At 38.6% G+C, this 27,405-nt stretch overlaps 1 protein-coding gene across 2 annotated transcripts in view; it reads left to right on the top strand.

Annotated features, from left to right (window-relative positions):
• Nucleotides 1-18,486, top strand: part of CARF (calcium responsive transcription factor) — a 33,759-nt gene extending 15,273 nt beyond the window's left edge. Inside the window, exons 10-19 of one of the 2 annotated variants that reach the window (XM_086751402.1) lie at nt 139-301; nt 1,275-1,347; nt 5,098-5,228; nt 6,249-6,618; nt 8,946-9,636; nt 14,178-14,221; nt 14,971-15,163; nt 15,593-15,646; nt 16,695-16,943; nt 17,059-18,486. In XM_086751402.1, coding sequence (XP_086607528.1) covers nt 139-301; nt 1,275-1,347; nt 5,098-5,228; nt 6,249-6,618; nt 8,946-9,064 — 856 coding nt within the window. In that variant the 3' untranslated portion in view covers nt 9,065-9,636; nt 14,178-14,221; nt 14,971-15,163; ... (1 more) ...; nt 16,695-16,943; nt 17,059-18,486. Of the gene's footprint in view, nt 1-138; nt 302-1,274; nt 1,348-5,097; nt 5,229-6,248; nt 6,619-8,945; nt 9,637-14,177; nt 14,222-14,970; nt 15,164-15,592; nt 15,647-16,694; nt 17,033-17,058 lie in introns of those variants that run through there. The other variant, XM_086751401.1, reaches the window with a different exon arrangement.
• The last annotated feature ends 8,919 nt before the right edge of the window (nt 18,487-27,405 follow it).

Below are 27,405 nucleotides of genomic sequence, written 5' to 3'. Positions count from 1 at the left end.
GGGTCAGAAGATCATCTAGCTTGCTCTTGTCTTGTTATTGCAACAAGGGGAGAAAGAAAATGGCAGTGTGTATAACAGAGGGAAATAGCACGATATATTTTAAATATGCGTATTTTAATATCCTTTAACATGTGACAGAAAGTATGTGGAAAGAGAATTATTCAAGCCTGATGAAGTGCCAGAAAGACATAACCTGTCCTTCTTCCCCACTGTGAATGACATCAAGAACCACATTCATGAAGTGCAGAAGTCCCTGAGGAATGGCAAGATGGTATATAATTCAGAAAGTATCCCAGCAATGGTACGTTGGCCTTTGTGTTTCTTTTTTATTTTCAGAGTTAAGTACTGGAAATCTTTTTTTAATTTTTACCACTTAACTGTATTTCATCCAACATTCTCTATGGCATTATATTTCCAGCAGCTGTATTTTCAGTGGAATTTCTGTCTGAGCAAGATTGGAATAAATATTAATAAAACTTTCTGAACATATTCAGTATTAGATTGCTATTAGTTGATTGACAAATTATACAATAGTAGCACCTCATGATGACTGCATGAACTGGAAGCCATGTGATATAGAAAAATTGGCATTCATCAGAAAATTCTATTAATGGGTTTGTCATTGTCTGTGTTTTGAAGAAATTACTACTACTTTTCCATATCTGAAAGATGAGGATGTCTCAGGTGCAGTCTAAATTAGGGCTTGCACGGCGTTTTGAATGTGTAGATATTAATAAGTGCACTTTACAGCAAGTGAAGTAAGCCTAAAGTAGATACTTCAGAATGCTCAGTAACTCTTATGTGTTGTTCCTTAATTTTCTTCTGCCTATTGAGTAATAAGAGATACACAGTGATCCAAATTTTCCCAATTATGAGGCTGACTGCTAAGGAATTGCTGACTTAAAACTGGGTTTGACAGACTGTACTGTTAAATCATACTGTGTCATCAGTCTTTTCCCTCTGCCTACACTGCTCTTGGCACAGGTGAGTGGGTGATACTTGTTAGGTAGCCAGGTGGTTTGACTGTTTTCTGTTTTAAAGTCTTTGAACTGTCATGAGCAGACTTCAGCGTTCCTGGTATAGTGCATGTTAAAAAATCTTTTACCATTTTTTTTTTTTTTTGGTAAACTGAGAGCTCCCAAAATGCGTAGTTACAAGAAAATAAGAAAGTGGAGTTTTGGACCCTGTTTTCCTATGAGTCCTATGTTGAGCCTGTGTTCTTGTAGTAGAAAAACTTGCACCCTTTCTGAGAACTGAGATCTTTTTCCTTTCAGCTGCAGTGGACCACAGACAGTGGGAATGTTCTCACAGAAACAGTGACTGTTACGTTTGCATCACCGTCAGATGGTAGGACTGCATTAATAACTTAGCTGTTTCCAAATGTGATTTGTTTTATTAGCTATGTCACAGAAGTTCAGTGTTCTTCTAGGGAAGTTGCTGTCATGTTCTGTCAGTCAGCTGAATTCAAGAAGGATTATTTTGGTGTGTCTGTTTTGGCGTACTTTTTTTTTAACTATTTGACTCCATACATGGAAAAACACATGTAGTCACGATGGGATTGCCAGAAGTATGAAAATTATAAATTTGTCTTTTTATTTAGCATCCTCAAGCAACTGGAGATTTTAACAAGATTGTTATGTGGAAAAACATTTTGCCTTGGATGAAGGTGTTAGTCACACCTGTGTAGACAGAATTAAATTCGTACTGAACAGATGTATCTGTCAGGGCTCACACAACCCAGGAGCCAGCTGGGCACTTGAGTTCCTTGATAGTTTGTTCTTCACACATGCTTAAACATCTTGCTAAAAAGGACTTGAATGCATATTGGGGTTCCTACTTCTCACAAAATCATTAGCTTGATGAGTTTCACTGCTAGGATCAGGCCCTGAACAACAAACACTGTTATTTCTGTTGTCAGAATTGAGAGCACGCTTTTCCGTTTTTCTTAATGCTTAGAATAGAATTAGAAACACAGCTGTTTAGTGGCAGCAGGGCTGTGAGATACGTTTATTCAGTTCTTTGTGGTGTGACTTCTTTATTAATGTGTGCAGCCAAAGTAGCATCTCTTCCCAGCAATTGCTGAGCCACCTACCAAAGTATTAAGCTTCCTCCTACTCCGCTACAAAACCAGAGCATGGATTTCTACAGAACATTCATTTTATGAGTTAATGGTCAAAGGTCTGATTTTTTAAATTAACTAGTTATACTATTTTTCCTTTATTGAAAGTGGGTTTCTGCTGCTATTACTTCAACTTCAAAACGTGCTAAGACAAAATACAGGTGTTTGTAAGTAGACCTACTTGCTACCCATGTAGTTAGGATTACACATAGGCTGAGATGCTCCCCTGGATCATGGTGGCTGATAATAAATTTAAAATTAGATTATTCTGCCCCTTTCCCCAGATTTCAAGGATATTTTGTCTAGTGTGACACCCCAAGAACTTTCCTGCATGTTTGTGGATGCTTCCCTCTCCCTAGTTTAATAGGTTTGATAGGAAACTCATCAGAAAAGTTGTTGGTTTTTAGCAGGGATATGATTGCAGCAAGGTTGAAGAGCTGATTTGTTTGCACAGATTAAGAAAATGCTGCAGACTTCCTTAGATCTTTTAAATGTCAGTGGCAGTTCCAGCTTTTTTCCTCATTTAATAGGAACATGGTGGTGGGTACTTTTTGTTCCAGACAGCTGATAGACAAGTCTACAGGGACTAAAGGGGCACTATCACAGTTGTCATGTTTAAAGATTTACTCGTGTCAACAGTTCTGGTTTGCTTGGGTTCCTTTCCTTTTGGGCCGCTGTCACTCCCTGATCTATTTCTTATCTTTTTTTGTAGCAGGAAAAATAAAACCTCAGAGATTTGGCTTACTGTGTGATTTCTCCCAAATGACTTGTTGAACCTGGTTTATGTGGAGCAGTTCCGTGTACACCAGTACATTTACAGTTAATAAAAAGGCCGATGTTGAACTTTGTTTGCTTGGGATTTATTAAACTCTTAATTTAGCTGTTGCTGCAATGAATCAATTTGAACTGAAAATCATCATGTATGCTTGGTGCTCTTAGGGAAAGAATTTCAGTGTTGACAACTGTCAGACTACGAGAGGTAAATTTTTAGGCTCAGTTTGAATAGTGTGCCTCTTTTTTAAGGAAGTTTTGGGTTTTAGGAAAAAAAAACAATTTGAAATATGAGCAGCCTTGCTGTGCTAAAGCTTGAGTGTCTATGCTGATATTTCCACTACTGCGCTTTTATGGAGAGACACGGAATAGTTGTATCTTCAGCATCTGTGATAGTGCTCAGTGGGGATGACTTTCGGTGTGAACTGTGTAAATGCTGGAGAAGGTTCAGGCAGGCTGGTTCTTATTTTCTGTCTTGCAGAGATGATTTTCTAAGGCAGAGTAGCCTGTCAAATGTATAAATATCCATCCAGTGACATGCTGAGTTTTTAAAGGAAGCTTTATATTGGATTTGTTTAGTTTTCTGCGCATGTGCACCAATTCAGTGAGTATAAGCAGATTACAGTATATCTTGTCTCCACTGAAATATGTGGATATGTGTTTGTACACATTGCAAACACATGTTTATAATTGTATTGCAAGTCTAAGCAAAAAAAAAAAAAAGCCTGACTTTGAAAAAATCAGCTCTCATTAATGTATGCAAAATGGTAGCAAGGAAGAACAACACTGACTTTTCAAACTACTGCTTGTATATGTATTTTTTCATTTCAACTTCTGCTGAATGGGGATAAATTTATATTGAAGAAATCAAACAATAACAGAACTAAACCCATCTATTTGTTGGGGTTTTTTTTTGTGAAGAACTCTGCATCTTCATGTGATACAGCTTTCTCTGTTCTCTCCTAGATGTGAGAATCACTGTAAATATGTATATATTTTTTTTTTTTTAACTTCTGGCATTCATACTGAATGCCCATGCAGTGTAAGGAGTGGGTAGATTAGGAGTTTAAATATTAGCTTTATTCCTAGGCACGTTGGTGTAGAATGCAGCCTAAGGAAAGAACTACCATCTCTTCCTACGTGCGAATATTTGCAAATGCATATGGATCTCTATATAGTGTTTAAAAGAGCCTAAATATTTGAAGTGGTTGTGTTGGAGGACATTTAGAGGATGTATCTTATGGTCAGTTACAATAACAAGTTAGAGCTTGCAAATCAGTATATAAGTTGAAAAATGTGTTTCCACTCACTTAGATTGCTGGAAACTTATAAGATTTCCTGCTAGAAAGCTTTTTGTGATTGACCATTCTCAATTTTTTTCCATTCACCAGGCTAATCTACATGCACAGGGCAAGCTCTTCTTTTACAGTTACAGCAGTGAAACTGTGAAGTAAGAGGCTAAGCAACGTCTACTTGTGTCTGGATAAATCGTATCCAAACTGTTCTGGGTGGCTCAAACGGGAAATGGAATGATCCCATGGGAGGATTACTTGCAGAAGTTGCTACAAGTGAATCTCAATTTTTACAAATCTTCAGGAACCTAAGTCTGTCATTCTTACATTAAATAAGAATTTTGAGGGTATGACGTAATCTGTAGGCTGAAAGGCCTCCAGATAAATGGACTTTTGCTGTGATACTGCATAGAAGTTATCCTAATTCCACAAAGATGTTTGGAAAAGTGTGGTGAGACTTAGAGGATTTCCTGTGTAGATGTTTATTTTGGAAGACAGACAACATTTTCTTTTGATGCCTATCTGTTAGTGAGCCCTTAATGAGGTGTATATGTTGTCAAATTATTATTTAATTGCTGCTTTGATAGAAACGTTTCAGCTTCTATATGATAAATAAAAATTCAAAATACAGGGTAGGTTGCAATTACTTTGCTCTCCAAAACACATTTATTGGTGCTTCTTTTTTGACTCTGAACAGGCACATACAATCTTCCTACAGTATTGTCTTTTTCTCATGCCCAGCCTCATTTTCTTCAGCATCCAAGTTCACCTGCAAAGAGAACAGCATATGTGTATATACATGTATTTTATATGTATGTATTGTGATTGAAGGGGTTTGTTCATTCACAGGGGAGGCTTTTAAATGAGAAGAAGAAATTTGTCATAACTGTCTGCTTCCTCTCTGTTGCACTGTAGGGAGTTCAGCAGGGGAATCAGTCATCACCAAAGCAGAATCCAACCAGAGTGAGGAGTCCTTGCTACCAGAAACAGCTCAGCTGTTGTCTTCATTCTCTTCACTTCAGCCCAAGATATTTGCACAACTTCAGGTACAGTCAAGTCGTTTACAGAACATCAGATGTTCTGCACGGAAGTGCCGAAGGCGAGCTGAGAACAGCAAGTTCCTTCTCAGCTAATTATTCCAAACACTGGCTAGGTGACATGGAGTTTGAAATAGCTGCCAACTCTTACTTTGGCCTCTCTTGCATGTCACGTTTAGCATATAGCTATGGTGCAGGGTTTCCCACTGCCATCTTTTGACACTTTCAAGTTAGGATCTCTTGTAAAGGCAAAACAAAGAAGAAGGAGGTAGTGGGCTTCTGCCTCAAACGAAGCACCAATTTGTTTTCCACATGGTCCAGTCTTTTCATGATGAAAATGTTGCAAAACTGAGGGGAAATAAGTCAGTCTTTCTTACTCTTTCTAAATCCTCCTCCAGCCTCTTAAGAAAATATGTTAAAGTCCTAAAACTGCTCCCAGCTCAGATCTTTAAATTTCCAGATTGAAAGGCTGAAGAGTGGGCATAAGAATGTGATGCTAAAAGAGCTTCTTCTAAAGCTCATCTCCCTTCAAAGCTGGCTGTCTTAGCCTTCTTCCCTAACTACTTCTCTGAAAAGGTACCTTCATACTCCCTGAACCTCAATGAAGTGCATGATCTCTTCTCTAGAAATACAGTCTACAGAAAGGTGCTGTTCTGCTTGCTGTTTCCCTCCCTTTCTGAAGACAGCCTGGCTCCATCTCACTCTTTTTTTAAAGCAATATGCTTAGCTTTTAGTGCCCACCTCTTGTGGGAATGGGCAGTATTGGGGAATGATTCGAAACTGAGTATCAATTCAAAGTTAAAGCTTTATGGTCATTGAGTAGTCTTCTAGATGCTGCTGGATACCATTGTCCTATTGTTTTCTAATACATATTTAGCCTAGAGTTGCTGGGATTGACTGTTCAAAAGAGACGATGTATAGGAAGTCAGAAGCTATCCAGTTCCAGCATTACAAAATACATGCCATTAAATGCAAATTCCTCCTGCTGTAAATACTAGTGTGTTAGTACTCTTGTCTTCTCTTTCACAGGGATTACAGCTGCAATCGACTTTTACCTCCACAAATGGATCAACAGCCCTGATAGCTGTAAATAACCATTCCCCTCCCAGCCCTGCAATTCTCCTGGATTCCGTAGGGAGTGCAATAACCAACCATTCTCTAGTACTTAGTCAGGGACACAGTCTGCAAGCAGGTGCTGGTCTAACACAGCATAGCGCTGCTGCCTCTGCTCTTGGCCTGGCTCCGCCTGACTCTGATCAGAGTCTGGTCACCATGGGCCAGTTGGTAGCCGTTGGAGGAGGAGATGATTCCAGAAGCCTGGAAGGAGGAGTCCATCACATTCTCTTGGGAGATGTACAGACTATTCCAGTACGGATTGTGGACAGCCATCTAGCACGTAGTAAGTTGCAGTCTTTCCAATAATATGTAAATATAGAAAATACAGTGAATTTTGTTCTGTGTGTCTAGAGGAAAGGAGAGAAATGTGTTGATAACGAGGAACTCCAGCATAGATTTCTTTCAGCTGATTCTGTTTAGTTTTTACTGTAAAACATACTGTCTGTATAAAAGCAAACAAACCAAAATGAAAATTTAGGTTTTGCTGTAAAAATATGACTTCTTAGTTACTACTGATCACTTTCTTTGACCAAATATCAACCTACTTGATGAAGATGATATTTTTGACAAAATTCCTAATATTTAGCTAAAATTATGATCTTTGAAATGTTTTTTAAAATGAAAAATAAGAATAGAAAATAAGCAATATTGAATCTACTTAGAACTCTTTGGAAAGAAATGTGAGCTTTTTGGTGACTTTTTTCTTTGCACTATCACAGCAGATTTCTGAAATTTTTTAATAAACTTTTACTAGGATCCTGTAGTCATCAATATGCTTTAGCAGTGATCAGCTGGAGTCATATGTAATTGCTTGTAATTTCAAACGTCTGTTTGAAAATACATTTTAAAAAAATACACAATAAACACCATAAATAACATCTCTCTCAAATAGAAGGCTCCTTAAAACCATTGTTACCAGATATAGATAATCTTTGAATTCTCAGCCGTGGAACCTGATTGAGAATAAAAGCTTGCATTATGAAAGAATGATTTCTAAATCTTGGTGAAGAAAACTCATTAGATACAGAGCATATATAGATCACTGCAACATATCCTTTTCACTTTCCAGAGATCTGAAATGTTAGCTGTGCAATGCTTTATTATTTCTATGTTATCTTTTCTTGTCATCTATGACTTCTAAAAGGATGACTCTTGAGTAGTTTTGCAGCAACATTTAGGTAAAGATGTGCCAGATCATAGTCTACACCTTCGTAATGCCATAGCAATAATTATCCCCATATGTCCTGATGACTTTTGCAGGTCAGCAAAACACAATTTGTACTAAATTCAGTGATATTCTGAAAATGAAAATAAAGACTACATGAAGAAATAACGTAAAGGGTACATGAGGAAATATAATGAAATTCAAACATGTTAATAGTGGGATATTTTACTGTGGCAGTATTGTCAAAGTTAAATTAAAAGGGGTTTCTGCCTACAGTACTCAAATGTTTGTGTAACTGGTTGTTTTCCCCTTTATAATTGAATTTGACTCATCCCCTAGAAAGTCTGTTTTCATTCAGGGTAAAAGAATTTCAGAGAGGTTGTCAAAGGTACCTTCTCCATTTAGTTGTTTAACCCATTTGTTCAATCTAGATATTGGTGCCTCTCAAAAACTTTTGTAAGTGTTGAGCGTTATAAGTGAATTTTTAAAGAAATACTATTTTACACAAAAAGAATTGTAGTCAAATATAAAATTTATAACTGCAAGGTCTAAACTAACTGTTCCGTTAGGATTTCCCTTTTTTTTTTGTTGTCTGCGCAAGGTCTGTCATCACCAGCCTGAATTTGGAAATTATGAGAGTATTGGTGTCATTCCTAAGTTATGTGGAGGAGGTGTTTGGTTATTTTTTTTTTTTTTTTTTAGAGGCCAATTCTTTGTCTGCAGAGAAGGAGAACAAAAACAGTCTAGATTGAAGAGAGAATAGTATTACAGAGCTTATTTGGAGGAAACACCATATACTTGAACTTAGCAGTTCAGTCAGTGTGTACTTCAAGACTTTTTTTTCTCCCGTGTGTGCACATACACTTACATACATGTGCATTTGGTTAAAATTATCCTATATGTTCTGGATTTTCTCTTTTCCAAGTGCTAACTTAGGATTAAGCTATGTCCTGCTGAAAACGTATGTGCAATCTTTGAGAAGTGGCCAATAATACCTGAAGTGTAAGTCATTCTCTAAATCAACATGCTTTAGAGTTATTTTTTTTCAGCAATAGCACCTCCATTTCTTCTTTCCCTGGAGAAAGACAAAAAAAAAAAAAAAAAAGAAAGATGGTAGCTTTATTTTTCCGTGGGAAAGAGGACAGACATTTTGTGTGAGAGTAATTTTATATCTCCAAACATATTATTTATTTTTATAAAATGTTTTAAATATTCTTGCAAGAGGGGGCCCTTACTGCAGTAGGTTCATGTCAACTTGCAATGTATTATAGCACAGTAGGTGATGTAACTGGCTGTCAAACTAAACAGCAGTGAACTTCACAAATGCCTTACCTATTAGCTTGAGTTCTTGAAATATTTTTATTTTAAATGTATACAGTTATTGGGGCTGAAGTGTTATCAGTGGAGTGTGAACTTCAATTTTTGATTTTTGTTTTGTTTTTAAGCTGAAGAAAATGCAGAGGGTGTTATCTGTGTGAGCCAAGTTAAACAAGAGCCAAGAGAAAATGCATTGTCTATGGAGCCAGATAAAATCAGAGACTGCCATAGTTCCTCACCTATTTAAATCTGTGAAGCCTGGAAGGATTTTAAAATTGGAGAACTCCAAATGTCTTGGAAGGAAAGGCAGGTGCTCTCGATGCCATTCTTTTTAAGTTGTATTGTGACATTCAGACTAGGCATATTTTACACTAGTTCTGACAGGACAGCTATTTTGATTTATGACTGATGTGGCTCACTGCCAATTCCAGGTCATTCAGTTGCCCTGTGGAACACCATCTCTCTCTTCTGTTTCAAGTTTTGAGTAATTTGGATGCTATCCAAATGGCCCATTTTGGTTGACATTTCTGAAGGTCTTCCACAATTTAATTCCGTAGCTTTAGAATGTGGATCACAATGCTGGGTTTGCTTTTCTCCTTGAGAGCCTTGGCTGTTGCGGTACTACAGAGACCATGGAATCTGCCAGCTTCAAGACTACAGAATTCAACAGCAAAGTGCATCAATACAGCAATGGTATTGTGATGAAAGGAAGGTCCAAGATGCTAAATTTCTAAGTGATGAAGGACATGGATGCTTAAGAAAATGCAACTTTGACCTGATCATAATGTTAATGGTATGAAGATCAAGGAGAGGAGAAAGGTGAGGTTGCCAAGTGAACGTAAGGTTGTATGGTGAAGAAAAGTGTGTGAATTGTAACAGTGAATGTTTTCAACTTTGACGTCTTTAAAGCTATGTTCTGGCTTCATAATGAGGTTCATTGCTGCATGCAGCCTTTGCAGTGGTGGTGTATTGGCAGTTGGTCATAACAACTAAAAGCAGGAGTCTTGTCTCGTGGAATATGATTGCTGCTGCCATTTCAGTTTATCTACCTTTTGCTTTATGCACTTTTGCTGTCAGCTTAGATAAATAATGATTTAACCTGCTGCTGTTTGTGATGTAGGGCTTATGGATACATTACTGACAAGAGAGGTCCAAGAAAACAAAGCACATAATATAAATCCAAGCAATAGGTGCAAGTGTGCTGTCACTATAAGATTCAGAAAACAAACACATCTTTTTCAACAGTGGCACCTTATAAGACTAAAGTTGTCTGTATTACTTAAAATAATTACCAGGAATCTTTAAAAAATGGAATATGATGAAAAAATATCTTTCAGCAATACTAAAACCAAAGCCATAATAAGTGACAAGCACTGAGTTGCATAATCTGTGACAGACATCTTTGAGGAAAAAAAGAAAATACACATACAAATAACTTGGAATCCATTTAAAGCAGTAAGTGAAATTGAACTGAGGCCGACATAGGTATCAAGTTAAACAATGACATTGTTTGCTTCAGATGTTGAATTCTTAGAGCAACATTCAGAGTATTTTGTATACAGCAATAGCAGCAGTTTTGTTACTAGTTGCTACTAAGTGGTTGAGAACTTGATCATAAAATGAGATTTTTTTTTTTTGCATGCTGTGCAAGAATGCAGTCGGAGGACTTTCTGTTTTTCAGACTTAAAGAAACCAAATAAATAAATAAAACCAGGAAAAAGATTGACTCATCTATGTAGAAGAGAAAATGCTAGGAGTATTATATGGGACCTTTAAAGGTCATGTAGTCCAACCGCCCTGCAAAGAGCAGGGACATCTCCAACCAAATCAGGTTGCTCAGAGCCTCATCTAACGTGGCCTTGAATGCTTCCAGGGATGGGACATCCACCACCTCTCTGGCCAACCTGTTCCAGTGTTCTACCACCCTCATTGTAAAAAATTTTTTCCTAATCCCTAATCTGAAACTTCCTCCCTCTATTTTAAAACCATTACCCCTAGTTCTGTCACAGCAGGCCCCACTGAAGAGTTTCTCCCCGTCTTTCCTGTAGGCCCACTATAAGATCTCCCTGGAGCCTCTTCCAGGCTGAACAGCCCCAACTCTCTCAGCCTGTCCTCACAGGAGAGGTGCTCCAGCCCTCTTATCATCTTCGTGGCCTCCTCTGGACCTGTTCCAACATGAAGATTAACATTTTTAAATTGTTAAATTTGTTAACAGTTGTTAAAATTGTTAAATTTGTTCACAAACATCATCTAAATAGTGGCCATTTAAAATTAGTTTTTAATTGTCTTTTGAATATTTAAAGCTAAAACATTCAAAAGTCTCACATTGAACTTGGGTTCCTAATACCTTTATATGCAGCATCTGCTAGGTAGATGCTATATCTTAGTCTTACCTGAAAATATAACAACTTCTGTGAGGTTTACTAACGCTGTTAATGCTGTTCATTTAAAGCTAATGTTTATATGTTAGCTTAAATTAGAATTTTTCAACAGGATTGTGCTCTTATTAAATAAGAGTCAGTATTTTATTGTGCAAGTGCATAGAGAATCTTCAATTCTTTGGAGTCTAATTTAGTTTCTGCACTGACTTGTTTTGTGATATGCCTTATTCATTTCTGAGTAGGTGAAATCCCACAAGGTTCACCCTCTTTTGTTGTTGTTATTGTTAATTGTGAAAATATGTCCAATATGGATGTTCTCTGCTGCAGTCATAGTTCTAGAGCACACAGGCAGCAGTTACCTTTTGTTTTCCAGCTCAGTAACTATAAACCAAAATACACTACTGTATTCAGTCATTCTGTCACTTTTGGTTTTTCTTAGAGTTTAAACTAATGCATTTCAAAGTATATTGCCATTCTCAGTATTGCTCGGGGTTTTTTTTGAGAATTGTTCCTCCTTTTTGAGAATGCTTATTCTCAAAAGAATAAATTACAGCTAAAGATTACCAGCAAGAGGTTATTTCCATTTTAGTTTTCTTCAAAGCAGACAATACATTTGTGGTTGGAGTAAAAGCTTAAGGAAAGTAAATTACATTTCCATGAGTTCTTGCTTAGTTTCCTCATTAACAGATCTGTTATTCAACACTCACTCTTCTTCCCACTGTGAGTTACAGCCTCATCCTTTGCTGAACAGTATTTCTGATGGTACTTCTATTTTTGGTTTAGTGCTCACAGCTGGAGGAAGTACTCTTTTAGTCCCGTTTTGAATTGCAGGCTGTGAAATGAATTATATAATCTACTCTGAAAACAATAGAACAAAAAGTTGGGAGAGATTTAAAGCAGCGGTAAAGGATTAGTTTTTTTTAAAAGCTGAGGCTGAGAGTTGCAATTTTGTTCATTCAAAAAATTTATTTTAAATGCTGCTTCAGCCAATATTCACATTTTTGTTTTTAGTTTCCTTAATTTTCACAGAATTTTACATCTTTGTCTTCAAAATACATATTCTAGTTTATTACTGTGTTGTTTTTTAATTTAGCATAACCTTTCCTCTTTAAAGTGTTTACATTTTTTTTGTGCATGTTGCTGATGCCGGAACACGAACCATCACCCATATCCAATCTCTATATTCAGCCTAACACCTTAGTTTCGCTAATGTCCACCTAAATTTTACTGAAAAAAACCTATTATGCATGTGAAAAAAAATCACAAGTAAATAATACTACTTTCAGTGCACTTAAATTTATTTGCATAGGATACTGAAGGCTGATTTTTCACAGAAAGCTATGTAGTTTGGTACAAAGTAGTTGGTTATTACTTTACTTTATGTTGGAATTGTAGATGTTTTTCAGATGTTTACTTTGTTGTGTTTTTTTCGTTCAATTGTTTATTTTGCAAACCTAGAAATCCTGAGCTTCCGTAGTACTGTAAATGAACAAATTATTCTCTAATTTATCCTCATTGTTGGTCACTCGCAACAGTGATTGGTTGGCCTGACAAGAAGGACTGTGCTTATGTATGTGCATGCAAAAATAATTTTTTGCTAAAATGTAGAGAAGACATAAAAGGGTGCATGTCCATAGCTCTCGTTCAAGGCTGGCAGCCTCTTGGATCAAAACCAGTAATGTTAATGAGTCACTTTCGCACTGTTCAAAAATCCAGACTTGGTCATGTGGTAGATTGTTGCAAGTTTGTACAAAGTTTAGAGACAAATGTCTGTATGTGTGTGTGTGTGTATATATATATTTATATAGTAACTTAATGTATAATATTCCTATTCAAATGTAAAGTACTTTTTCTTTTAAAGTAATGTCTGTGTTGTGGTTATGGGGGCTCATGGGGAGAAAGACAAGAGCTACTTGAGGGCATTGATTTCTGGGAATGAAAGAGGACAAGTAGGACAGCTCCAGGGAGACCAGGTGGAAGAAGGTCCTGAAGGTGTGTGAAAGGCAAGGAGGGGAGGGCTGGAAGGGGCTGCGCTGGAGGCGCTCCAGGGCCCTGGAAGGGAGTTGCAAGCCCACCACAAAGGCTGAGTGCAGCTCCTGATTCTATGCCAGTAGTGGATAAAAGTGAGTTCATTGTAGGAATTTGAAGGTATGGAAGAAAATGGAAGCCTGTCCTGCCCTCAAAACCAACAGAGCTGCTTGAGTTTTGGTGAGTACCAGAGGCAGCTAAATGACTTTCTGTAGTCTGAGACACACATTCTTATCTTCTACTATGAAGAAGAAACTCCTCTTGGACCTTCAACCAAGGAGTATAGACTCTTTTCCTTTACCTGTTACCAAGGAAGGAAAACTTAACTTTTCTTGCCAACTGAATTAACTTGCTGCTCTCCTCACTTCCCAGGATCCTAAGTCCATATGTTTCTTTTACTTTCACTAAGTTTTTTGGGGGGGTTATCGTTCTTACCTGAATGAATATCCAGCCACATTTCACAGAACATTTGTTACATTCACAGCAACTGAAAAGATTAGAGAAAATAATGAGAACAGGATAATTTCTGCCAGCTGTTAGGGCTCTGTATTGAAAAACTGGCCTCTTTCCTTTCATACCACTTGAGTTCCTGATTCTGGCTGTGGAGAGTACCTAGCTGTTGACTTGCCTGTCTGTTGGCAAACTTACAATTTGCTCCCTTAAGCCTCTTCAAACAGATACGTTCTCAGAAGGTTAGGCAGGAAGAATCTGTTCCATTAGGGATAGAAAGTATGATATAGCTGAGGATGGTGCTGTGAAAAGTTACTACTCTTCATGGATCTCTGGTGAGAAAATTCTCCTTGATTTGCCCTTCCCTTCTGAACAAAGCTTTTATAGGAATAAACTGCAGAGCCTATTCCATCAGTAATGATTATCTTCTCCCAGCAACAGTGCACCTCATTAATGAATGAAAAAAGCTTTATGTAAAACAGACTGTGTTGATTTTTTTAGGTAAGAAGCTATCCAGCAGGTCTATCCAACAAGCATCAACTAAGGTATGATTTGGGGACAGAAGGAGGGCACATATTTTAGGGCACATATAATCAGATCTTTTAATGCGGATAATTGGAATTTGTGTTTTTACTGCCTTCCTTAGCTCTCTGCAGTGCAGCTCAGTTGGTCATTTGGCATGTACTGGGCTTCTGCTAATGACAGTCTGCCTGTTTAAACAAGAGCATGCTGTTCTAAGCAAATTAAATTTCGTGCTCTTCCTGATCTTTTTTTTCTAATAGAAATTGATAAGACTCAGGAGGATGAAAATCTGTTTGTAGTATAGTGATATAGTGATTAGTTAATTTCTGGGTCCTCTGTATGAAGGAACTAGAGGGCAAAAACTTACATACTATTGGATGTGCCATTTTGGTAATTTTTCTAATATACTTGGATTTCTACAGCAGGACAATGTAAATACAGCATAAGCTACCACTAAAATACTGTTAAAATTTTAGCTCTGTCCTTTGGTTAAATGTTGATAGTTCAGTGGCTCCAGCAAAGATCAGATACTTGCTTCTGCTCTTTGTAGAATAGTTTTTGTCGCTAGATATTTATTTTAAATAAAATGTCATTAGATATGGCAATCAAATGGCAACAGAAGAGTCAGAAACGGAGAGGTTTGTGTTGGCAGATCAGTGGGAAAGGGAGGAGCTCAGTCCCAGCATCCTCATTCCAGACTAATGTTCTCTATGGTAGTCCTGAATGCACCCCTTAAGAAATAGCGATGATTTGTCTTTGTGTTCTGACATAGCTGGTCTTTCTGCTTGCCCGCTTAAGAAACTGTACAAGCCTGCAAGGGATATGGAGATCATGAAGAAAGGGTGTAAGATCTTACAGGAGGACCTGCAGGAATGGAATGGAGAAGGTTAAAGGTTAATGACGTTACTTCTGTAAAGCCCACATTCTTTGGAGGGAGGAAGAGGATTTTTCAATAGAGAATAAAAGTAAATCTTCCTTTTCCAAAGTATTAGAATTACTGTGTCTCTCTGATGTGCTTGACAAGATGCCTAGTGTTTGGACAGATCTCAATGTTTTTATGAGTATATACCACAATGTTAATGAATACTTATCCATGCATTGCCATCTTTGCTTGTCATACTGAAACTAGGCCAGTACTGCCTCCCAATTTTTGTAATGTCTCTGTACATGTTCTTAAAGCAAATGAAAGGTTGTTTTATAAGGAAACAGTGGAGACCTTTTGTCTGAGGTCCTTTCAGATATATGCTTTTTACAGAGTAAGCTTTAATGTCAAGTGGATAATGTTTTATTCCTGCAGAAATTTCTTATGAGGAAATACTAGTGTATACTTCTAACCCTATGATAACCTGAAACAACCAGAGCCTTTTACAATTTTTTTTTTCATTTTTATCCAGAACAGGAAGCATTCCAAACTGTCCTTCAAAACCGCCATGTTCAGAGCCTCAAAGGTTTGGCACTTTTGTTCCTCTGTAGGTGATCGTCCATCTGTGCTGCGAATCACTGTGTTCAGGGTCTTCCACAAAAAAAAAACCCAGCAATTACAGAACTGAACTTGTGCAGGGGAAGGCATGGGATGGGAAACAGGGATAACACCAGAATCCTTACTTACCACCTCTCCTATCACATGAGGGCACTTCCTTTTCATTTGCATAATCTGACCTGGTCACGTGACAGCATGTCAATAGCAATATCTGCAAACTGCGGTTTGTTTATAGATATCTGTGTCTCATCAACTCCAGATATGACAGGTTTTTTGTGCTTGGAATTTGCATTGGTTTAGTGAAACCAATGATGTCATAAATGGTCAAGTCTCAAGAATTGACAGAGTATTCAGCTGTGAATTTTGTCTTAATCTGAGCTGTAACTGTTTCTTCAAGCTCCCAAGAAGAGCTGCATTTGCGATTCTGCCTGATGCAGATCTGTTCATTTTTACATCCTCAAGGATGGCTTGTGGAATTCTGCTTTCCAGCTCAGTGGAAGATAAGGTCTCCCTGTATGAAAACTTGTTGATCAGTGTACACAGTCTGAGTGAGTTGGGGGCACCTAGAACAATCACCCTCAAGCATGCTGTAATTTAAGCTGTGTTAGGAATGGGAGCTGGTAGAAGGAATAAGCAACTGAAGGATATAGTGGTAAAAGTAGGCATTCTTGCTCTTCACGTAGTACCCTCCTCACACAGTACCTTTTCTTAAACATCTTGAGAGAAACAGTGGTCAGCAGTGGGAGGAAAACAAATCTCAATTTCTCCCTCTCAACTTACACTTTAACAGTGGTTTTGCTAATTAGCCACAAATTTGGCCTAAAAAATAATCTTCCATCCTAGATTTAAGTGTACAGTATTTTAATTCCTGAAGGACCATGCTAAAAATTCGGTTGTGCTTTGTGAGGTCACTGTTCTTTTAGACATAAATTTAACTTTTTCTCACAGATGCTCCTCTTAAAGCTACAATTAAATGTGAGAGAGAATTGGAAATAAATTATTTATGTTTCTTACAGATTACACCCTTCAGTTTTCTGAAGTGTGCAGGTGTTTCCTGCTTGGCTCCCACTTTTAGCTCTTAGTTCACTATGTGTTGGATGTTTCCTTGGGATCACTTACCTCTGAGAGTACTCCAGATAACCGGCAGGAGACCAGAACAGAGAACAGAAGTTGTTTGTAAAAAGCTGCCTGCAGGAGATAGAAAGCTCTCGAAGTTACAGCTCAAGATTGCAGTTTCTTCTGGCTGAAGTGGTTCACTTTAAATGGTAATTTTTTTTAATATACAACTTTTTAATTGCTGATTTTGGTGTTATTTATGCTCTCAGCTCACATCTAATAAAAGCTAGGATGGTAATAGTGTATGTTTGCTTTTATCTTCAGTGCACTAGTTATCTTCTGAATGTGAACTGGTGTAACAACTCCATGTTCTTGCCTGTTGACAAAGTTGATATCACATCTGAGGTGTTTGGTACATGGAAGGAGATGGAGAAAGTGGGAACCTTCTTGACCTTCTTGCTCCTACTGGGAACAGCTGATCTGTGGAAAGGGGGCTTTAGCAATTTCTTCACAATGATTTCATGGGTGCACAGGTTTTTCATGTCAGGTTCTAGCGCATGTCTAACTTTGAACATAATGTAAGCCATAAAATTATTTTTTGATCTCTTACCATTGTACTCATACTTAGCACTTTCGGGGAGTGGGAGAATTGTTTTAACACATTCTCATCGACCGCTTTTCTGCCTTTCTCCTGTTACCTTTTTCTCCCATCCAGAGCAGCACAGAAACAAAATTTTCTGTTTTTAAAAAACTGCTCTATCATCCTCAGTTTCCCATGTTTGGGGATGAATTTCCTCTGTGCTTTATTGTGCTGGAGATTGGTTCCTTGCATGACTGAAATGTAAGATGCCGTTATGTTTTGCTTGAGGAGGGGAAGATACTAGGGTGAGCTCTGCTGCCCCCTTCACTTCAGAGTTCTTGCAGGAAGCATCTGCCACAGGTTCTGCTCCTGTACCTGCGTTTCCACACAGGCGAGCACAACTGCAGAGCCATGCTGGTGAGAGCAATGTCTTGCACTACATGTACCAGCAAGTTCTCAGTACAAATAACTGTCCTTCTCCCCCTTACATTGTTTTGAATCCAGGTCAGTCTTTGAGTCTGGCCCATTGTGCACCCCACAAATGACTCTTTGGGCAGAACTTGAAGGGGAGCACAGGAGAGGGTCAGGAAGTTCTTAATCTCCAGCTTTTAGATTATGCTTCTGTGTCGGGTGCAGGTGCCCAGGTGTGGGTGGCCCTGTGCAGAACACAACCGGTGCCAGCGAGCTCTGCAATGGACACACTGCAGGACACAGCTGAGCTCATCAGTGAAGCTGGTATCACCTCTGTGAAAGCATATGTAAGAAAGGGGAAAATGCTGTATGGCAGAGAGGAGTGAGGAAGAAAGAGAGAAACAGTCTTCTGAACACCAACGTCGAAGAAGAAGGAGAGGGAGGAATTGCTTCAGGTGCTGGAGCAGGTATTTCCCTGCAGCCTGTGGAGGACGTTATGCCGGAGCAGGTGAAGATTTCCTGAAGGAACTGCAGTCCACGGAGAGGAGCAGGCTTGTGCTGAAGGACTGCAGGCTGTGGAGAGGAGCAGGAGAAAATTGTGAGGAAGATGGAGCAATAGAAAGAAGCTGTTACGGACTGACTGCAACCACCCATTCCCCTTTGTCCTACACTGCTTTGGGCAGGAGGCAGGTAGAGGAGTTCGGGGTGGAGGTGTGAAGTTGAGCCTGGGGAAAGAGGGGAGCATGAGGGGAAGGTGTTGTTTTAATTTGTATTTGTTTCTCACTATTTATTCTATTTTAAGTGGCAATAAATTAAATTATTTTTCCTCACATGAAATCAATTACTTGAAATTTATGTCTGGACTCGAGTCACAGTGGAAAATCTTACTGATTTCTCTTTGATCACTGGAAGCTCTTTCTACCTTTTTTTGAAGTAGGACACAAAATTGATCAAATTTTATTTTTTAAGAAGTCATTCTATGTAAAGAAGTTAGTGCACCCTGTTTGAATCAGGAATTGCAGTTTTGGATGTGTTCTTGTTAGGCCTTTCAAGTTCTGCTGCGGAGTCGACTCAGGAACAGGTCTAATCCATTACATTGCTGCTGGAGAAGAATATCAGCCATATTTTTACAGGTTTGAGCATGGGAGAATCATTCTGAGGAAAGGATGCTGCAGCAGTAGAGTCTGTCTACTTTGGTAATGTTGTTCTTAGAGATGTTAAGGATACAGCCCTTTCTAACTGTGCTTCAGAAGGGACAAAGTCTGGGGTGAGTAGCATCCAGTGAAAGTACTGTTAATCTTGGGAAAAGAAATAAGCAGAGTTTGGGAATGAGATTTACATTCCTGTGCTTTTCAGAGATTATTTTTCTGAATGAGAGGGGAACTTCCTTAGAAGGTAAGTTTTGTATGTGGATTCTTACACCATCTACGAAAAATATCTGGCACTGGCCACCAAGGGTATCTAGACAGGGTACTAGGTGACATGATGCACTTAATGGTTTCTAATAGGGGCACTGTTGGGAATACAAAATTGATGGATAGCTTCCTAACATTACCTAAATTAATTTCTTCCACTCTCTGTCACATTTCTTGCTATGAAAGGAAGGTGCTCCGTTAAAAGGAGCATGGTGAATTGTTAGTTGTCTGTATGGAGGACACAAAGCTATTTGTGGTAGATAAAGAAGACTTCTCTGATAATAAATTAGATGAGCTTCAGAAAGGATTGCACTGTCATTATACCTTTAAGTACTATCTTCCAGTGATACCACTCACTTTTTGTTACTTCCTTACTCTTTACTTACTGTATAATCTATTCCATAAGGTCACCTGGCTGTGTCAAGGCAATAGAAGAAATGTGTGGAACAATTCTCTCTTCTCTGGAAGTTCTATGAAAGGGAAAGGAATTCACCATTTTGCAGCTCTTGGGGACAGCCATGCTTGCTTAGCCACCAGCTACTCTGAAGAATACATGAGTGTCCATGTTCCCTAGCTACCAAAAATCTTTTGCACTGAAGTACTCCATAAATTTGTGAACTTGGATCAGGCAAAGTGAATTTGGCATCTTTAAAAAAAAAAAAAAAAAAAAAAAGACAAGCAAACTACCCTGGAACCAAATTTACCATCTTCAGAAGCTGTGGCACTAAGGAAAGACAAGAAATAATTAAAAAATAAAGACAGTGAATGGAATAAAAATAGACAGAAAATTTTAGAGCAAATAGGATTAAGTAAGTAATGAAAAACTTTTGTGACATTGAAATAAGACAGAAGTAGAAAGAAAGTTTAAAAAGCAATGGCACTAAAGACAAGAAATAAAGACAGCAAATGGGGTAAAAGTAGACAAACTTTTAAAAGCAATGGTGATTAAGGAAATAAGGAAAAATTACAAAATAGCATTGTTGAACTCAAATAGAGACAAAATAATTTTAAAAGTTAGGGCACTAATGAAAACAAGATATAATTAACAAATAAAGACAGCAAAATAGAGGCAGGGAACAGGATAGAAGTAGATAGAAAATTTTAAAAGCCACAGGGCTTAAGCAAATAAGGAAAAAATTTAAGTACAGTGACAGTGAACTAAAAGGAAGACAAAATTTGAAAAGCAAGGGTGCTAAGTAAAGAGAAAAAATATTTTTAAAAGAGCGAAGGACATAAAAAGCATAGAAAACAATTAAAAAATTATGGGTATTGGGAAAATAAAGGAAAAAATTTTTAAATGGGGACAGTGAACTAAAACAGATGTAGAAAGAAAATTTAAAAAGCAAGGGCACTAGGGAAAGGCAAGAAATAATTAAAAGAAAAGACAGGGAAGTAAAGGCAGAAAATGGAACAAATGTAGAAAACATGGCAAGAAAAAGTGTGACCTGGCCTGCAATCACACATCAAGACCAAGCACAACCTGGCCCGCAATCGCACAGCAAGCCCGAATGTGGCGCAGCCTGCGGCAAGTCGGAGTTGTAAAAAGATCAGTGTTTTCATAGTGAAACATGTTTTTATTTAGCCAGTTCAATCCATGAAAAAAAAGTGTCTCCATTCCTTTTATTTCAGACTTGTGAACTTCTTTGTAAAATTATCTGAGAGATCACTAATGAGATTAGCTAACAACTGCAAAATGGAGAAGTTTCACTGTGGACAGGTGGTAACGAGATACCATAAAGTCAGCCAGCGTAATTACCATTAGTCAGGTAAGATCTTTCAGACATTAACCACAGGCTAATATTTCTGGTGGTAGTGTGCTGACGTTTATTCTGATCTTGCAAGCAAAAGTAGTGATTATGAGCCATTGCAGAAAGGACTGGGAAATAAAGCACTTTGTAAAATACCAGTCTGTGGTGGGTTTGGTTTCTGTTGGCTTTGTCGTGCTTTTACTTAGTATTCAGGTCTTTTCCATACCCTGTGTAGGGTCTGTTATCTGATCTCTTATGTAGAGTAAGTTAAAATAAGTTAGTATTTATAGAGCATAATACACAAGTTCTTCAAGGCAAAATAAATGGTATTTTATATATTTTCTAACATAAATAGTTGAAGTGTTTGGATATTATTGGTAATTATCAGAAGACATTTGAGAAAAACTTCACATCTTCTATATTCGCTCTTTTATCTGTGTTTTGCTTTTGGAATTGATGAATTCCCATTTCTTTGAGAGCAGGTATTAGCAATGAAATTACTATTTTCAAATGATCTATAGGTTCCTGACTGCAGCAGAAATAGCTTCAGGTAGGGAAATTGGAACCGCATTTAACTTTGAGTGGCCAGAATTTCTGACGAGAAGCAGCACTGGAGCCACCTCAGCACTCACCAAAAAAAACCATTCCCTTTTGAGCATACTCTTATAAAGATCAACAAGGTTTCCAGAGAGGTTTGACTGGCATCATAAACAAATGTAGTATGCTATGAGGCAGCAATGCTTCCTGCTTTGTTATGAGATGCCTGAAATACTTTGTCTTCATTATTTAGCGTTTTGCTGCTGAGGTACCAGCAAGATGGAAAAAAAAAGAGGAGAGTCCACAATAAATGTTTAGTTTAAACCCAGAAACAGAGGCAACAGCTGGCATAATATGTCAGTTTTATTTGGAGGGTTTTCTAGCATCCAGGATCAGGTAGTACTAATAAGATTACAGATTATTAATATTGCCATTTGGCCTTTTTTTTACTAATTCAGTCAGAAAACATTCGTTTGCCATTATTTAGATGATTTACAGAAAGCTTAGTACAGTTTGACTCTTTAGATAAAAACTAGTTTTTGAGAGATTAAATTATTTAGGGCTGCTGAGAAGGCAACACTGGCTTAAGATGGTGAGCAAGTACTGACATTGCGAGGAATCAGAGGGGAACAATTTTTTGATGTTGTCATTGTTGAATGGTAGCATTCACCAGGGGCTGATACCTGAAGCAGAACTTCTTTTGCCCAGGTCAGCAAGCATTTGTTTTGCCCGCAGAATAAGAAGTGAACTAGTATTATTGGCTACTTGACCAGCACTTACTTGGATTCCTTCTTACTGTTTTAGAATTAATTGGTTAACCTTTTGGCTACATGAGAAGCTAAATTTCCAACCAAATATTTTGGTTGTCTTCTCAGTGATAATGAGTTGTGTCAGAAATTTCTAGAAGAGAAGCAGTGGAAAATATTTAAGGAAGACCTAACAAAGTCTATCATAAAGAAAATGTGCATCAAAAGTAATTCCTGCTTTTGAAAAGCCCATAGGACATGTTTTTAAATCCTGGAGCATGAACCAATCTGAGCATGCTCTACCATGAATCTCCAAATCCTCGTAGCTGTGCCCACACAAGTTTGTTCCTTTTCCCCTCGAGCAACGAAAGGAATCTCTAGTTAAGCAACATACTGAGTTGAAGTTAATTTATAGTGTCATTTTCCCATATCCCACTTTAAATAGGTTACTTGAAAAACCAGTTTAAATGCACAGATGCAGTCAAAAATTGAAACTCCATTTTTAAAAGCAAAAGTTGGAAAAATAAATCTGTGTTCGAATTTGTAGTTCCCCCTGTTTTACATTAAAAGGGAGACGGAAGGGAAATAGTATTTGCTTGACTATTGCTACTTTCTTATGCCTGTCATCCCTTCAGGGCTGCTCCTGTGAACTTAGGCATACATACAATTTTTTTCCAGTGGTGATTTACTTTTCATTATGATAAGGAAATGTGTCTGTGTCCTCAACCATTTTCACCTGTGTTTTCTTCCATGGAATACACCTTTCAGATGAAATATTGAGTCATCTTAAGGTTCAAAGATACTTTCATGTTTGTATACCCATTGAAACAACTAGGAGTAAAACTGAATAAAAATCTTATCCCTCTTTCGGTTTAGGTGATAAGTTGTGTGATGTGATTGCTATGATATTTAAAGTATATTGATTGATTACAGCTGTAAGAAATGCTGTAATCTTTGTGAAATGTATGTTTCTGGGTATTTGGGAGGTTGATGCTATTGAAACATGGTAATCAGAACCATAGCACTGTGTTCTGAACGTTGCAAGGGTAAGCTGATGAAAGTTTTTGGTGAATTAGGAAGTAGACATTTCTAGCAAGGTCTTGATCAGTCTCAGGGGTTATTTTTATAGCATTGAACTTAAAGGTAAGTAATCAAACCATAAAGACATGATCTTCCATTACATTAAATCTCTTGAGAAATTTTGAGACCTGCTTATACTTGCAACGGGTTTATCCTAGAGAAATGTCGATCTGGTACCTTAGTGATATTCCAGAAGCATAATGATCCTGTAAAAAGTGATCCTATGAAAAGCAAGGTAGCTTGAAAGAGATGATTAGTGTGGATTTTCCTGGACTGTGTATATGTGTAAGAGACTTGTGGAGAAGTCTTATGCATAAGGAACACAGGGCTGGAATTTTCCTATGCTTAGATTGGAATCTCTCAGTGACCTTGGCTGAGATTGGGCTACTTGACCTCTGGAGCCCCCCGCCAGTGTAAATGACTTTGTTAAATCAATTTTTGTTGTCAAGAGGTTATAGAAAATAATCTCTATGTGTATGGAGTGCGCTAGCAAGATGGGCAGAGAATATAGAATCCAAACTATTTTCAATCTGACATGCATTATGGAAGACTTAGAGGGTTTGTTCTAATTAAATATTTAAATTTAAGAAATGTTAATAAAATCACTAATGGCTGTGGACAATGACAGTCTTACTTTTACTTTAGTGAATGTAAAGTCAGACCTAGGAAAGGGTCTGAATGGTTTATGAATCATTAGTGACTCTGCTGCTTTCTCTAGCCAAAATCAAAAAGACTTTCAGCTCGTATCAGCTGGTATCCAGGGTTGCTTCGTTCTGCAAACATATTGAGAGAGAGAGGGATTGCACTGGGGTGCCCTATGCAGTCATAGACAAGAGATGAGGTGGTGCATGTAAGTCATCAGAAAAAGCAGCAATAAATGAAGAAGAGGCAGTGCCCAAGTTCTGAATACAGGTGAGCACTAAGCAATACTAAATTATTAGACAGCATTTCTTCTGGAGCATCTGCACTGCTAGATATGTGCTTATCTCGGCCTGGCCTGACCTGGTTCTCACATCAGCTGGTTCTCCTGCATTTCACCCTTTGTGTCTTTTCCATCTGCCCTGGCAGGAGGGAGGGGAGGCAGGAGAGCACTTGCTCCTCTTCCAGTCTTCCTGCTCAGCATCATTCTATTATTTTCCTAAGCACACACACACAGACCAGATTTGCCTTGTATGTGGGTCATTGGGACTCTGATCACAACATGAATGCCTGAAGACAAAGCATCTCAGTCTTCATGAAGGGAGAAGCAGAAGTTCCAGTACTTTCAGTGCTATTTATTCTGCAACTTGCAGCATGGAAGTGAAGTCTGTGGCCCTCCCTGCAAGATTGGACCAGTTTGGGTTTAGTAGAGATAGATAGACTCTTCTTGCACTAACAGCCTCTTCAAAACTGAAACTTTGTAGTGAGTTTAATAGGTGCTTGATCCTTCTGAAGTATTGGTAGCATGAGGGAATCCGCTTTCACTGGTGGACATGTGATGTACAAGGACAAGGCTTTGATATCAAAGACAGGACAGCAGACACTAGTGCAGAGGAGTAATTGGGAAGTGTCACAAGCAGCTGAAATCTGCAATGCCTGCTTAGACGACAGAGTTAATGGCTTTCTCCAGAACAGGGGAGAAGGAACTCTCTTAAATACTGAGCACTAGTGTAAAGGTTGGTATTGTTTCTAGATACTATTTTGGCTTGCAATTTTGACCAACAAGTATGTGTAGCTGCAGATACGTTTAACCTTGCCTCTCTTTTGTCAGGAGTTTTGCCTCATTCTGTTTGACACCCTTTGCTACCTCTGTGTTTTGAGAGAATTGCTCTGCCACAGAGACAGGCTGCCTGGGCCCCTGGCACAGCACAAATACTGTAGTAAGTAGAGCAGATACATACAGGCTTTAGCAGGTGTTTGTGCTTTTCACCTCCCGCCTCTAAAACCACTCCCAAATGCCACCAAAAATGCGTTGGGTACATCTCTTCTTCTTTCCCTCAGTCTGGGAAAAGGAGACTTGCCAACACACTCCAGATACAAGATCTAAACCGTTGCTGGGAGACCCCTTTCCCACTCACATAATTCACTCAAGGGACACCATTTAGGTACTCCTGGGAAAGAGGAGCTCTTGCACAACCAAAATAATCCTCTGTTTTGCTCACAAATTCTATAAAATTGAAGTAATGACTAAAGAAAGAGAGCCTCTAAAAACCTAACCTAAATACTGTGGCCTGAGATCCTCTAAAGGTTTACTTCACCTCCCACCTATTATCTAAGTTCATTATTTTCTGTTCTCTTTTTTCTCCTTTGTGGTGACAGTGCTGGTTTTTTTTTTTGGTTTTTTTTTTTTTTTGCAATGAGCACAGTGCTCTCCCTCCATAGAAATCTTTATGGCCAGAATCATCATCTTGTCATCTTACATTGCTCTCCTGTGAAAGCTGGTAACCAGGGTGGACTTCTGCAATTTGTACCTATGTTTCATGGGTAAGGATGTAAAATAAGATCCTGCCTTTTCCTATCCTGTGGGCATGTGCCTCATAATTCTTAAGGTGCCAATGCTTAGCTATGTGCACACAACTAACTTCAAGGATTTTTTTATTTATTTATTTTCTTGTTTTTAAAAAAAGGGCAGAATTCCCTCATCTTCCTGATGTTTCCTTACAACATTTGCTCTTTGTTCTTTTAGGATGGCAAAGGTACCAGCTGCATTAATCCTTTTCGATACTAGAGGGAGCTCATGGCTTGAGCAGTCAGAGCGAAACGTGGTACCTTGGTCAATTCTTGAGGAAACACAGATGGGAAGTAAAGTGGCATTGATGACTATAATGCACCTTTTTCCATCACTGGCAAAACTAGAAGAGCTGAATTTATCTGCTTAGGAAATTACACATGGCTTTCAGAGACACTCAGATAATGAAATCCTGTAGCTGCAATTTCTTCTATATTTGTCCACCTCTCTGTCATGGCTGGATTTATCTTCACAACTTCCTCTGAGGAAATAAGCCCTCTCATATCCCTGTTAATACATAGAGGACTGTAGCAGGGAGCACTCATGGTAGTGCAGCTTTCAGCTATATCTGCCATAGCGACTTCAGTCAGGCATCAGTCTTGTACATAGGCAGGAAAGCACCACATAAGTGTTCTTAGAAGTCCCAATGTGCTGCAGTTCTGTGAGGCACAAGTGCAGACCTGTCACAATACCTTCTTGCCTACCCTAGCAAGACTTCAGCTGGGAGAGGCTGCTGGGTGGACAAAGCTCAGAGACATGCTTATTAAGCCTCTCTGTGCCCTCTCCCCAGCTCTGGCTCAGCCAGCAGCAGTCATGGAGCTGGTGAAAGGCCATGACGCTGAGCTGTGAGTGCCCACTGCCTCAGGGTAGGGAGGAGCTGACAGCAGGCATCTCGTGCATTCTGGTGAAATACCATTCAGCAAGCAACTGTTCGGTGGTTTTGAGGCAGTGAAAGGCAAATACATCTTGGGCTTAAGGTCTTCTCTGAGACAATGAAGGCTATGCCAACCTGGTGGACCTAAGGCACCCCAGAAGCACCTCAATAAGATGAACAACCAGCAGTAGGCTGTAAAGAAGGCTGTTCCTCACTGGCCACAGGTTAGGAACAGTTCACCAGGTGTCCACTGAGAGCATTAGCCAGAACAGAAGACTGGGAAAAGAAGCTGGTTGGCTTTGTACCCTGGAAGAGCTCTAGTATGGGAAGGAAATGTAGAAAGAGCATAAGCAGGATGACAGAGTATTGCTTTGTGCAGGGGCTGGATGATCAGAGAAGAGAGTGCATGCACATGGAAACCGATGTATGCAAAGGCACTGTATATATATATATATATATATATATGCACAAAGAAGTATTCCAAGAGGAACTTTTCAAAGCACCCAGGAGGAGACTTGAAAGCACAAGGTAAAATCCTGAAACATGTTGGCTGAATTTTTTGCAACCTCTGTTTTTCTGTACTAGGGATCTGTCTGTTACTGTAACACGGCAGCTGAGAGCAGATTACCCACCAGAAGCTGGGGTCTTTGGAGGCTGAAACACAGCTACACTTGAAATGGGCTAGCTTAAGTATCTTAGGTAACTTTGCATAATCAGAGCAAATTTAATTTGCATTACAGCCATTTAATCAATCAGAGTTCTTGACACGTGGACTTCTAGATCCTAGGGAAC

Source organism: Chlamydotis macqueenii, chromosome 6 (genome assembly GCF_036417535.1).
Source record: "Chlamydotis macqueenii isolate bChlMac1 chromosome 6, bChlMac1.mat, whole genome shotgun sequence".
NCBI classification, from domain to species: domain Eukaryota; kingdom Metazoa; phylum Chordata; class Aves; order Otidiformes; family Otididae; genus Chlamydotis; species Chlamydotis macqueenii.
Note: the sequence above shows the minus strand (reverse complement) of the source record. Positions and strands in the feature narration are given on the sequence as shown.